The 14,365-nt window shown below is 43.9% G+C and overlaps 1 protein-coding gene across 1 annotated transcript in view; it reads left to right on the top strand.

The window, feature by feature from the left end:
• Positions 1 to 13,521, top strand: part of P3h2 (prolyl 3-hydroxylase 2) — a 153,274-nt gene extending 139,753 nt beyond the window's left edge. The window contains exons 14-15 of the mRNA XM_031363556.1: positions 2,357 to 2,497; positions 7,149 to 13,521. Coding sequence (XP_031219416.1) covers positions 2,357 to 2,497; positions 7,149 to 7,241 — 234 coding nt within the window. The 3' untranslated portion in view covers positions 7,242 to 13,521. The remainder of the gene's footprint in view (positions 1 to 2,356; positions 2,498 to 7,148) is intronic.
• Positions 13,522 to 14,365: the final 844 nt, after the last annotated feature.

Here is a 14,365-nt window from a genome sequence, read left to right as displayed (position 1 = left end):
GACAATATAGTTAGACTCTTGATCATTGCGTCAAAGATCAAACTCCCTATAAGAACACTAAATCACAAAAAAGAATAACTTATGAATTTTAAATTGATTGTGGAGGTCTCTTTCTTCCTGCCAGAGCTAAGCAGCTGAGACATGTACATAAAGGTCTTGGCATCGGTAAGAAAATTTCAAACTCTCTCCTTGTTTTGTGCATTCAATCTTAGCTTGCCTATTTCCCTCAGTGGTGAAATATTCATGGTACACTATGGTGTATGAGTTGGTGATATTTCAGGCTATATATCATTGGCTTAAAGAGGATTCCAATGAAGGTTGTAAGAATAGTACCCAGAAACACAGGTATAATTTAAAAATATTTCATGAAATTGAACACAACGACATATGTTCAATCAGTCGTGCTGACTCACTCTGTTTAAAAAGTAAGATAAATCAGTAACTAGTTTGAGGCTTCAGACTCTGAGAATATAAACCAGGATTGATGATCTGGCCTGGAGTTTAAATCGCTAAAAAGGATTCTCACTTGTGAAGGAGCTATGTGCACAAAACATCTTATTTTCAAGCTTTGAAAACATGGAAACTGAAGAAAAAGCCTCCTATTTTAAATCACTTGAAAGAAAAATCAGACTAATGGTTGAGGATTCCTTTGCTTCTACTCCATCTAGGGGCCATATTTGGAAGTGTCCCATTGTTGATGGCACAGGATCTGGCTCTGCCTTTGTTCAGTGTATGTTAAATACCATCCTGCTGCTTTTAAGTGTGAAAGCCGGAAGGGGTGGGGGTTGTCCCCTTTGCAGGGTTCTACAGTTCTAAGAACTGAGGCATCTACCAAAAAGAAAAGAATCTACTTCGCTCCAAAAGGTGAATGAAAAAAATGTGTTGGGCTTTTAATGGAAAAGCTCAATAGCACTTCATGTTCATTCATTTAGCAGACTTTTAATGCTCTTGTAGATAATTAAAATTATCATGTAGGAATTCTTAAACAATTAGGAATTCTCATGTATCTGCTTCCCCTTAAGAAGCCTAATCCAAACTTAAGAGAAGGGAGCAGGGTCCTTTCTTCCTTCCCAGCACTGGATACGGAAGGATCGGGGTTTTTTTTTTGTTCCCAACACTTAAATCAAGTGGATGACAACTGCCTCAGACTCCAGATTCAAGGATGCACACCTTCTTCTGGATCTCATGGACACCAACACATAGGTGTATGACACACACACATACAACCAAACACACCACACAAACACACACACCCACACACAATCTGGCGTTCTTAATTTTGACTTTGCCTACTTCTGGCTTCCCACACTCAGTCCCAGGACAAGAATTAATCTTACATAGCATTCAAGGACTTTAGAAACAACTTAGATATGTTCCTAAGAGGGTTAGAAAGAAATAGTCCCATAGCTGTAGATGCTTCTGTCTCCCCACACAATGGCTGCTGCTGGGCTGTCTGCACTTATACAACTTCAGTGGAATGAGTAAGCTCTCATTATCTCCTAAAGGATGCAGAATGGCATCTCGTCCCATCACACACCTTTTCGGACCCAGGACCACAGCCTCCAATACTCAGTAGCTTAGACTTGCTCAGACTTAAGATTCTCAGTGCGGTGCTCTCAGCACTTCCCTGACTGCACTGACTGCCCTGCCAGAAAGTCAGCAGACAGCTGAGCAACAGGCAAGCTTTCAACTGTTGGTTCAGTCATCTCAGACCTCTGGAATCAGGAGTGGGTCAGCTCATGGGGTGGTGTGTTCTCATCATTAGAGGTAACCACGTGATGCCTGCATGACCCATGGACAAGAAGAATGTAAAGGGAATGAATTCAAAGCTTTATACAGTGACAACTACATAAACTATAGGTGCTTGCTTGGAGAATTTCCCAGGGTGAACAACCATGTAACTTCGACCTGGGCCACCTGTAAAGCTTTTCTGGTACCCTTCATGTCCTGGTTTCCTTCCAATTTTACAGATATCAGAATGCACACTCACATTAAGTATCAATGGATTGAGAGTGCCAAGAACTAATGTAGTGCCAAGAACTGATGTTGTGTTCTTGAGTGTGTATCTGTCACCAGTCACCAGAGCACATGCCACATGATTCCTATGTGCAAGGGATGTGCCACACAGGTTACTTAAGTGTTCTTATTATATAAGGAAAATGTTATTTTGAAACGATTTCTATTTTACAGGTAAAAAAATAAACCCAAGAAACAATTTTTGTTTCATTATTTCATTATGAAGACCCCCCATGGTTCTTTGCTTCAGATTTCAACTGAAAGAAATATTCACACAGAAGGAATGATAGAAGGTCACGTGGTACAGGAACTGAAAGTCTAATTTTTATTTTGTTCTCAGGCCTCTATAAAACCAAAGTGTGGCCGAATGATCAGCTTCTCATCTGGCGGCGAGAACCCTCATGGGGTGAAGGCAGTCACCAGAGGCCAGCGCTGTGCCGTGGCTCTGTGGTTTACCCTAGACCCTCTTTACCGAGAATTGGTGAGTCTACACCTTGCTCTCTGGATTGACCATGCTGTAAAATCCTTTGCATCATCCTTAAACCTAGAGTAGCTTTTGCAGTGAGACTTGGGGAAAGAGGAGGGACTGTGAAGGTAGTTTTTACCCAGCTGAGTTCTAACCGTGACGACATGTGCAGAAATAGATCGATTACGACATCTTGGTTCTAACAACAAATGTTGACTATTGAACTCACCGACACCATTGAACCACAGTCCTAGTGGACTATTGACAGACAGGGACTTTCCCCTGGTCATGAGTAAGGTCAGAAAAGCATCAACACCTCTCTGGCTAGTTCATGTTCTACGCAGCATGTGTGGGAAAGGAGAAAGAGACCTGGAAGATCATTGTTATTTGTTACAGTATTAAGGTGAATGTTAAAATGATAATATATTTGAAGTGTCCAGGACACTTCCTATTTCCATCTGTCAAGAGCCCTGCAGTTCAGATCAGCAGGCAGAACAGAAACTCCTGGGAGAAAACAGTCAGGCTCCCTTTAGGGAGTAACTTCTAAGTCCTCCTCTTGGCTCAGTGATATTGTCAGCCTAAAACTATCCATCAGAGTTCTGCCATAGTTCAAGAGAGTGATTGTGAAAGTCACTAAGGGTAGATCTGAAGCTGACACAGAAGTCTACTGATGACATCAGAGTCCACTGAAGACCTGACCGTGGATGAATTGATGAAACTCTATTTTACATCTTTAAAGATTTGCATCTTGTTGGTGTGACAGGATCTCTCTATGTTGAACTGGTTGTACTGGAACTCACGATGTAGACCAGGCTACTTTTGAATTCACGGGGATCCTCCGGCCCCTGCCCCGCTGAGTGCTGGAATTAAAGGCATGCACTAAATACAGCTAAAGCTGGTTTGATTTTTAATTATGTGTGTGCATGCACATGTGTGAGTGTAAGTGGAGTTCTGATGAGGCCCCCTTTCCTCCTGGAGTTAGAGTGAGCCACCAGACATGGCAGTTGGGAACTGAAAACCAGGCCTCTGCAAGAACGCTATGTGCCTTAACCACGGTCATCTCCCAGCCCGTGAAATTCTAGTCTTAAAATGATGTGCATATTTTTCCCTTAAAATTTCTAAACCGAATCCAGTTGCCCAGCAGCAGCAGCAGCAGCAGGAGTTTAGAAATGACATTTCCTGTTCTACACTCTCAAAGCACTTTATTTACTGCTAGGTAGGGCTTTAGGTTGGAAGTGAACAGAAGATAGCCGCTGACAACAAGGGAAGTTGGCAACCAGAAAAGGAACACACCACAGAAACATCTGAAACCGGGGCTATAAGAACAGCTTGCATTAACTCAGACACAAAGAAAGACAAAAAAGGTGCCAGTGGTGAGAACCAGAAGAGCCTAAAAAACTCTGTGGGATGTGCAGCATCCTCCTTCCCCTGTCATTTTCCTCTCTTGAGTTTTTAATCTACAAAATGCCAGCACCATTACATTACCCCTATGTGAAGGTCTAGATAGCAAATTGTGTAAAACTCGGCACCCCATTTTAGTATTAATTTTATATCCACCACTTCCTCACAATACATTGTAGCATTTTATTAAAACAACTAATGCCTACCTTGTTCCTTCCTGCTCAAGATACTCCAACACCAGTGTTTACACTTCATGGAAAAGTGCTAAGAAACTTCTCCAAGAAACTGTACAGGCTTTAGCGCCACCTCGTGGCCGCAGTAGGAAATGACAAGCACCTCTTAGAGTTGCTAAATGAAAATTTTTCTCCTCTGGAAAAACTTCCAGGAATCACCCGAGAGTCTGATCCGTAGAACACTAACGCCCTATTCTTACCTTCAGATGTGCTTATCCAACTATGTAACTTATCTAACTATCTTTCTGAGTACCAGGAGTTTAAAACTTCCCCGGTGCTTCTAATATGTAACAAAGTGTGTGAATCCCCAATTTAAACTCCAACTTAGATTCCTGAACAAAGGATTCCTGAACAAAGAAAACCTGTCTAAGAAAAGTACCAGATTCTCAATATAAAATTACTGAATGTGCATGGTTGTGTATGTCTTTAATCCCAGGACTGAGGAGCAGAAGCAGGCAGATTTCTGAGTTCAAGGCCAGCCTTGTGTACAGAGCTACAGAGTGACAGCCAGAGCAACTCAGAGAAACCCTGTCTCAAAAAAATTGTGTACGTGTGTGTACGTGTGTGTGTGTGTGTGTGTGTGTGTGTGTGTGTGTGATCAGAAGAAAGAAAGGAAGGGGGAGAGAGAATCTTCAGGAAGTATTCAGTCACATACATACAGAAGATGTTAGGTGGTCTGTAGACATCTGTCCCAGCACTTGGGTTTCTTCCCTTTTAAGAGAAGCATGTACTGATAGTTTCTTGTGGCCATCAAATGTGAAAGCTTTGCATGTGTGTGAGCTTGCTGAGCCCTGTGCTTTCAGATGTCATGATGTAGTTTTCCATTATTTAGTATCTCGGCCTGTATGTGACATCGTTATTAACTCTCGGCTCCTGACTGGCAGGAGCTTTTGTTTTTCAAGTCAGAATACAGTTATTCTTAGAATTTAGTGTGCTGGAGACTGTACTATGACCTGGCAAAGGGAACAGAAACTGGACAGGACAAAATTCCTGCTTTCCTGGAAGTGAACATAAAGCCAGAGAGGTGATAACAGGGAGCCAAGTTATTAAAAAACAAAAAAACAAAAAAACTAGGTAAGTGTTTGTAAGAATTGCCTGCTGCAGCAAATGATCACTTAGGGACACGAAGAATCAGGTAGGGAAGGTTTAACTCCCTAAGTGTATTGGCAGTGTTAGCAATAAACTTTATAAGATGAGCATCCCCAGAGAGATGCACTTTAGGCCTTGATTCCCATAAATACTTCTTCTTTAACATAATAGAGCCCTTCTACTTCTGAGGTAGTAGGTTTTGTAGGCACTGGAAATATATCAGTGACCAAGACAATGAGATCCTTCTCTCTCCTTTTCACAACCCAAAAGAAGGAAAAGGACTGCAAATAAGAAAAACAGGCAAATAAGATTTATTTCAACAGCAATGGGTGATATATAAAAAAGTAGAATAACACAACTCACTTAAGAGTAGGTAGTAGACAAACTATCTACAAATGTGTGATATGTGAGCTGCAACCTGAGTGGCAGGAAGAGGCAACTAAAAGGAAGGCTGGAAGAGAGGGATTCTGGGCTGAGGACAGTTTTCAGAAGACCAGAGATAAGAAGAGGTTTAGAGTAGGGTAGTCAAGAAACAAAAATGGATGGGGAGAAAGCTCAGTGTCGCAGCACACGCCTTGCATGTGCAAGCTTCCGGGTCCAATCCCTAGCACTAAATAAATAAATAAATAAATAAACAAACAAACCAAAACACAGCCCACAAAAGGAAGGCCAAAGTAGCAGGAACAAAATGTTTTCTAAAAGGTGAGCATTGGATGTGAGGGTGAGAAGGAGTCAGGGGATGTATTTCACAGTTCCCATTAGGCGGGTGGATTTTCTTCTAGCTGCTAAGAAGCCATTGTGGCCATCCTCTGCTCCTCACACCCTTGTAAGTTCCCCTAGTCCTAGGGAATGACTACATGGAAAAGATGACGTCATTAGACAGACGTCATCTTAGATGAGAAGCGTACCACAGGTAAACCATGGCTTAACCTCAAGGGGAAGTTGCCTCGGAAGTTTAAGGAAGACCAGCTGGCTCTATGCTGGACTAGAACGGAGGTAAAAGAAAACACAGGCTTACACTAGGACCCTCTGGGGAACATTTCAAATCAGGGCTGGGAAGCTCTTTTGAGAATGAACACTCAGAGATTTTGAGGTAACCAAAAGTTGTAGTATAAGGTGAGCAGAGAGAGGCGGCACACAATATAACTGAGGAAGAAAGAAAAAATATTAAAATCTTGATAGCTCACCAAGTAAACAGGACCAGGAACCAATTGAAGAATGGTGAGCCCCATGTGGGACAGTGTTGCAGTTAGATTTAAGGGAGACTGCCTGAGCGAGGGGTGAAACTTGTTTGGAACCTTCTAGCACACCTAGTGAGAAGAACCTGAATGAGTTACTCTTAAGATGCAGTACTTAGCTATTTAGAGGACCATTCACAATGTCCAGACACAGTTTTAGTTGCCACAATGTGGGAGCTCCTTGTAGTCCAGGGATGTTAACATTGACAGTATACAGGAAAGTCTCTCTGTTTCTCTCTGTCTCTGTCTCTGTCCCTCTCTCCCTTAAACAGTAATGCCATGTCTGAGAAACTCTGGCCTTCATTCTCCATAAAGAGACAGGGACAGAAACTGGACACAGAAAGACAGGACCAAAAATCTTATCATGTGAGGGAGACCAGGACCAGGCTTTTCTGGCAAAAGATGAGAGTGCTCTTTTCTGAGAGACACTGAGCTAAGCCAGAGATGGTGATGGGCCCAACAGACAGAAAGGGTAGAAAGCAAATGAAGGGATGAAACTTTTTCCTTGGGAGCCATCTTGGAAGGCAATTGCTTAGAACGTGGGGAGGTGTGAAGAATGTACCGGTTTGGCTGAAGTAGGCTTATCCTGACTGGGTATTGCACCAATCTGTGCACAGATGGCTGGCTGGAAATGTTGGGGAAGCATCTGCTGCCCGGGCTGGTTATTATGCTTCTACCAGAAATGTGTCAATTGTCTTTTTGCAGGAGCGGATACAGGCGGATGAAGTGATTGCCATCTTGGATCAAGAACAGCACGGGAAGTATGGACTGAATATTAACCCCAAAGATGAGCTATAGAAAAGAGAGTGTTCTATTGAATATTTATTTAAATAGATAATCTTATGAGAACCTTTTTATTTTTGTACAGAGCCGTGGTATAAATTAACAGGATAGTAAGAGTCGTGAGATTTCCCCTCTGTTCCTAACTCTGCTCGCTTTGCTTTCTCCCGGTCTTAATTGTTTTCCTACAGTTCATCTTTCAGAGCCCAGTCACACCCCTAAGCACACACCACACTGAATCACAACCTACACACTCCGCATGCGACACAGGTAAACATACAACACAAATACACTACAGAAACACACACATGCAACTTACACATGACACAAACTCCCAAATATGCCACACATACATAAGCATACCCAAACACATACCATACCACCCAGTTACACAAACACTACATCACACACCACACACACACACACACACACACACACACACACACACACACACACAGAGAGAGAGTTAATTTGCTGCATATTCAGAAGCTCAACATGATAGGCTGGTACTCAGCCCCCCAAAGCTAGAGTGAATGTGAATTGGTCTCAGGCCTCTGGTTTGCTGCCTTTCCCCCATCACCTTTCATGGCACTGATGGCTGAGAGTTCAAACCCTTCGTAGCAAGCTTGCCTTGTGTCTGAAGAGCCCCCAGGACACCGTCTATCTGACCTCAAGAATCACAGAGAGCAGCATCCTTCTGACTTGAGGAAGCCACTGCCCGAATAAGGACTGTGGCACAGGACCCCCTTGGGTAGAACCTTCGGACTGGTATTTTCAACAGAAGTTCTGATTCTCCTCCACCGTGCTCTGTAAGGGACACCTCCAAGTTGTCCTTAAACAGGCATACAGAGGTTCCAGCAGCATAGGTTCACCCCAGTGGTAATGGAAGAACGAATGTCCTTAATGCCCCTGCTCCAGGCACTACTGCTAGGCTGCTGGAGAGGGGCTGCTGCTGGTATAAATTCAGAACTGTTTCTCACAGGTTGCTCCTCAGCTGTCTCTGTTGGACGGCCTCTTCCCTGTGCTGCTGTCAGCTCACAGAGGCATGCTGTGTGTGAGGTGTTCAATAAAGGGATCCTTGTTCCAGCATTTGTCTTCTGATGCACGCCTATTTTATCTGCCAATGATGCTTTGGTAACTATCTGGGACAACCCAGGAAGAATGGACCATGACAACTCTGCCAGCAGACAGTGGCCTGCAGGAAAGTGGGTAGCTTGCTTTGGAGGGAACAGGACTGGCTAGCAAGCTGGAGTGTTCATTCATAGAACTCAAAGACTTAGGGGTTCACTGCAAAAGCTCTGCTCTGTCTTCCTGTAGGCCTCCAGGAGACCACACCCACTCTTGCAACGTGCTCCAGTAAAGGTGAGGTCCAATTTCTGCCACTTGGGATCCAGTTAGTGCTCAGAACATTTGTTCCCTGGAACTGAGAATTTCAACTACAGTGCTGTGTGCTATTGGCCTGCGCCTGCCAAGCCAGAATTCTGGATGCATTTCTACCGTGGAAAAATGGGAAAAGCTCTAGATTCCCAGGTGACCTAGAGCAGCAACTCACTCCCTTCCTTTTTCTGGCCTCCTGTTCCTTTTTCTGAAAATGGTATAATTCATTACAATTGTTTCCAAAACCCTATGCCTTGCTCAAGATACAAACTGAACACAAGCCAATAGCAAGACTAATTTTAGAAATATTGAAAAATACAAGCAAGTTTCTTCCTGCTAACATCTGAGAGCGGCAAGTGACGTCCCTACAGGTGTCTATGACTATGAAACTTTTGCCCCGACTTTAGGGGTGACAGTTCGTGATGTGTGAAGAAGTTGACTTGTTTGCTCTCCCCTGCAAAGCACTTGCTGGCACTCAGACTCCACGATAGACAGATCTGGGCAAGGATCTAATTTCTGTTTTCAGGTTACAAGACATCAACAAAGAAATCAGTCCTAGGCTCTGCACAGTTCTTGTTGTTTCCTGGGTGCGCTCATGCCCTGGGAGAGGCAGCAGCTCCAGCACAGAATGTGCCATCCAGCCCATGGAAAGTGGGTAAGCGCCTCAGTAGATGCCGCCACTGTTGTGTGCGATCCCATCGTGTGTCACGCTGACAGCAGGGAGTGGTTGTTCCCGTTCTGCTGGTTGGCCGTGTTGCTTTACACCTGGAACATCGAAGATATACTAAAGCATTTTTTTTTTTAATCTGCTCCACATCAAACCATGCATAATTTCATTCAAATATTTAGGGAGTGTCATCAGATGACTTAGGAAAGCCAAACTCAGAAATTAGAGTCTCTATGTTAAATAGTCCTGTTTGCAAATAAGTGGAAAATCCCATTCGAATTTTTTTTGTCATGAGGGTTGAAGAAAGCCAAAGAAATTACAATCTAGTTCCCTCTTTCACTTTGGGCAACAACTGAGGCTCAGACATGATCCTGGGATGAGTGAGTTAGGACAGGAGCAGAACTAAAGTCAGAGCTGTTGGAATAGGGGATACCAGAATGCCTTGCCTGTGGGGCTGAAGTCTAGATGCAGGGCTCCCTCTAGAGGATGAGTACTTAGAGGACCTTTACCTCTTTGGCCAAAGGTGGAACTTGCCCCCTCATCCATGCTGCCGCAGGTCTGGAGCCTTCCACCTTTCTCCTTGTTTATATAAAAGGCCTCTGCTCAAAGCCCTATACCTTAAATGTGTGTTTTCACCATTGTCACCATCGTCATGCCGCATTGAACAGATCTAACACTAAACCTGCTCATGACTGAGGAATCCATGTGTGTTCTAAGCATGAGATACAATGCCCATTTAACAGGGAAAGACAGGGCGAGCCATGAACACTGTGTAGTGGCTGCCGGTAGATACGAGCATGGAGCCAGAGGAAGAAGCAAGATGGTGCCAGAGAGAAGCGAAACAGTATGAGAACTGTTCCCCCCTCCACCACCTGGACAGGCCTAACTAATTTGCTAACAGAGAAGGTTTGATTTTATAGAAGCACATAAACTCCTTCTCTTTTCCTACAAACAGCTGTGGGACAACATGCATCTCCTTCTGTTCCATGAGATATGTTGGAGTCCCTAATTCAACTTGATTCTAGTTCATTCATGAGACACACCCAGTGTCCAGCAGCACTCATGACAGGCATAGAGATCATGGGTGGATCATGGGTGGGTGTCTTTTTTCTGCCCCTCAAAGGCAGAGATCGTCTTCGTCTTCAATTTCAAAAGGACTGACCTAGGACAGTGTGACCTGGGATGTGAAGTGCTTGCTGCACAGCCTGCCTTTCAACTGACAAGGACCTCTCCGTTTCCCTGGCTTTTCATCATTAGCACATAAGTAACATTTCCTTGGCACATACTCAGCTGAAGAGGAGCCATGGAATGAGTCAGTTCCATTTAATAATATATACCTATGAATTTTAATTGAAGTACAAATGCTGAATTATTTCACATAAGACAGCCACAGGGAACAACTCCCTCACTGACGTCAAGAAAGGAGTAATGGGGCCACCTCAGCAGCTCCTCATGCCAAAGCATTAAGCCTTCTGAGGAAGCTGACATTGCTTTAGCTGAAAAGTGGGGAAAGGTAGACTGATCCCATACCCTGAGCTCTAGGGGGCAAAGAGGAGCCATTTGGCAAAAATTCCAAACTACAAAAATTCTCTATTTCTCTTCCACCTATCGCCAAGAAGCATGTGGAATGACGTGACCTCCCCACAAGGTCCCAGCAGCCCACCCACAAATCTTCTGCTCCCTGACAACTTGATGTTTTCAATCAGAGATGCAGGGCCTGGTTTGTTTTTTACCTGGTTGATAGCTTCAGACGCATCGAGACAAGTCACATCAACCACCTTTGAGCTCACTGCTGGGCTGGAACAGTGGTTCTGTCAAACTGTCAAAGTCTATGTTGCCTCCTCCTCCTCCTTCTTCTCCTCCTCCTCCTCCTCCTCCTCCTCCTCCTCCTCCTCCTCCTTTCCCTCCTCCTCCTCCCTACGGAACACAATGCTTGCTGTGCCCACTACTGCCCTGACCTCTGAAAGCCAACAATGACAAGGATGGAACAATCTGATCATTGATCCTGCTCTGCTGTACAATGGATGGCAGAGGCCATGTGAAATGCTTGATCCTGGTCTGCTGTACAATGGATGGCAGAGGCCATATGAAGTGCTTGAATTAGTGAATCATCTCTGTCTTCAGAAATCTTATTAAGAAGCCATAGCACAATAACTGAAGAATATAGTCCTACTCTCCACTTTCCTGAAATGAGGGGGGATGTGATTAGCTGCTTATTCACTGTAAAACATAGCCTTTTCTGGCCACAGTATTTGTACATCTGAAGGAAGCAGAAACCAGGAGAAAAAGATGTTCTGCTTCTCTTTCCTCCATAGGACAATAAGAGAGTATCCACAAGAAAGGTTGGGAACTATTTCTGCTAACTGCCCCAGTCATTTGCTCACCCTCCTCTGTCCTTGATAAATAAGAATGAGACTTTTTCATCAGAGCCTCCACTTCAACCTCAAACTGGATATTAGTCTTATTTATATATGGAAATCCTTGCCTAGGCTCTTCTACACAAACTCTAATGCCTTTTCCCATGAAGACAGGCCCCTGACATAGTCCCAGGAGTCCTATAGACCTTAGTTAAAGAGTTCTCCCTTCCAGATTCATGTTTTCACCCTTGAGTTACATCTGGTGGTGGGTGGAGTAGAAACAGGGACTGGCCGTGTCTCATCTTTTTCCACTCACTAACCATATGCCCCATTGTTTCAAAGACTTATAATCACAGTTGGCATTTATAATGCATTTTATGGTCTTGAAGCACTTGGCATTCATATATAAGTACATAATTATGAGAGACGTTTAATACGATCTGTATTTTGTAGATAGGGGGAAAGAGGCAGTCTTGAGGAAGACAGTTGAGCAAAGCTTTTGATTATTACTGAGTTCGTTTCTCATATAGTCTTGAGTTGCTAAATAAAGGCCAGGAGGATACTCAGAATGAGTGGAGGGACTCAGAGTAAGGTGAAAGAAAACCAATGTCAATGAATTGGCAACTTAAAGTAAATAGTGTAGTGCATGAGTTATACCAGATGTAAGAAGGAAAGGCCAGATGAATTCAGAGAAGGGGGAGGTGGGGATTGTAAAAGGGTTACAGAGGTGATGGCTGAACTGGTTGTTAAGTGCCCCGTCCTGCTTCATATAAGCAGATGGGTCCCCGAACTCTCCCTGTACCAAGTCCCCATGTGAGAAGACCTAGGCGTGAACAGGGAAGCTCTTGGGAGTCTAAAACACTGAGCCTTTGAGAGAGTTCATATTGAAGTTGTTGTTAGGGGTTAGGGTGAAATAGGATCTGTACTGCAGGTTGCCTTAGGAAAAAGACTTTAATGAGTGCTGTGAAAATCCAAATAAATACCAGGTAAGGAGGAAGTTTTATTTCATTCCCTGGCAAGAGAGATATTATTTAAGTGGGTGGAGTGGAGCCCTGAGGGAGCATGCTTCCTATCCAAGAGGAGAGGAGAAGCTCCTGTCAGAAGTGGCTCAGAGAGGCCCTCACACAGCCAGGGCCCATGGCCTCACCTGCAGTGTTTCCTCTGCCTAGGAACCCAGGGATCTTTCTGCCCCACACACCCTGGGGCCAGTCTCCTCACACTACCCCTTCCACTTTCATGGCAGACTAAGGAAGACATTCTAGCCAGGAAGTACCACATCTGAAAACCTGAGGCAGGTAAAACCTGAGACAGGTAAAGCCATTTGGTGAGCTCAGAGGGTCAGGGCTGTGTGTGCCTGGTTAAGGACAACTTTCCTGCTGGTATACAGAGAACATGGTTTCAGAGTCCTTAGGAAACATTAGAAGAAAATTATCTTCAACGGGAGTTAATGGAGCCAATTTGCCTTATTTAAAACCAAATAGTCAAATATTACACAACTTGTGTCCAATCACATTTTGTTTCTTCTCTCTGCCTGTTTTTGGTCCGTTCACCTTCTCAAGTGCCTTTGAAGGTCTTAGGCAACAGTATCCCTTAGATTTTGGAGAAATCACAGAGTGCCCGAGGCTTAGAAACTGACTTCAAGGCTTCTGGTCACTGGGACAATGTTTGTTTCTCAAGATATCCAGTGTTATTTAGCAACATCTGCTAAGCACACCCCTACTTTCCCATCCTATTTTTAAAGCTCAGAGTTTCAGGGTATGTTTTTCTTGTGAGATAATATGAAGATTAATTAGTAATATTTCTTTGAAGTTAATGTTGGTAATTAAATAACAACTGTATTTCCCACATTCCTCTATGTATTCAATATAAACAACATGACATCTTTTTCACACAGTTTGCTTCTGATCAGTCTTAAAATACTTTACTCTTCAGCTGTGTATCAAGAGCTGCCATGCAAGCTCCTTTGACTAGAGAGTGCAGATTCCTGGGACTATATTCTCCTTTGCTGCTTCTTTTAATGGACTACTGAGTTTTTCTCAACAGCCAGGTGTAGCAGGTTAGTACTCCATACAAGAGCAAAAGAAACCTGAGGCAGGTAAAATCTGACTGAAGTCAGTTCCCAGAGAAGCACAGAGTGGATGTGTTGCAGTTTGGACAGTTTTGAGCGACTGGGATAAGTAGGAGACAGGGGAGTGACCTAGAGTTATTTAACCTTAGGCCTCACCCACTTCTACACACTCCTGTAGAGATCCCGACAGGGCTACTCCTCTCAAGATGGTGGCCGCCCTGGCTTGGAGCCTCAGTCTGAAGGCACTCTGTTCAGACATGCCCTGGTTTCCTCACAGAGCACTTCCAGCCCTCTCTGAACTTCCAGGCCGCAGGGCTGAGTGCAGGGTACAGATTTTTCCTTCCAGACATTTGGCTTCTGAGTGAAGTATTTTGTCTCGAAGGGTAATAAAAGCACATCAGATGTGCTCCCTGTACCAGGAACTTTGCTTTGAAGCACTGGTGAGCCACTTCAAAAGGCTCAGTACCAGAAAGGGTTGCATCCTGGGGGGACTCTGAAGTGTGCCTATCTACCGGGACACATTGCCCACTAAAATCCAGTTGCCACATATGACTAACTGTCATGCTGAAAACTTTAAACGGGTCTGTCTTCAGAATCAGCACAGACTGTATCGTTATGTCTAGCATCCTGTGAAATAAAGCTTACACGTGCGGAAAGATTGACAAATTAAAGA

Source organism: Mastomys coucha, unplaced genomic scaffold (genome assembly GCF_008632895.1).
Source record: "Mastomys coucha isolate ucsf_1 unplaced genomic scaffold, UCSF_Mcou_1 pScaffold12, whole genome shotgun sequence".
NCBI lineage: Eukaryota > Metazoa > Chordata > Mammalia > Rodentia > Muridae > Mastomys > Mastomys coucha.
Note: the sequence above shows the minus strand (reverse complement) of the source record. Positions and strands in the feature narration are given on the sequence as shown.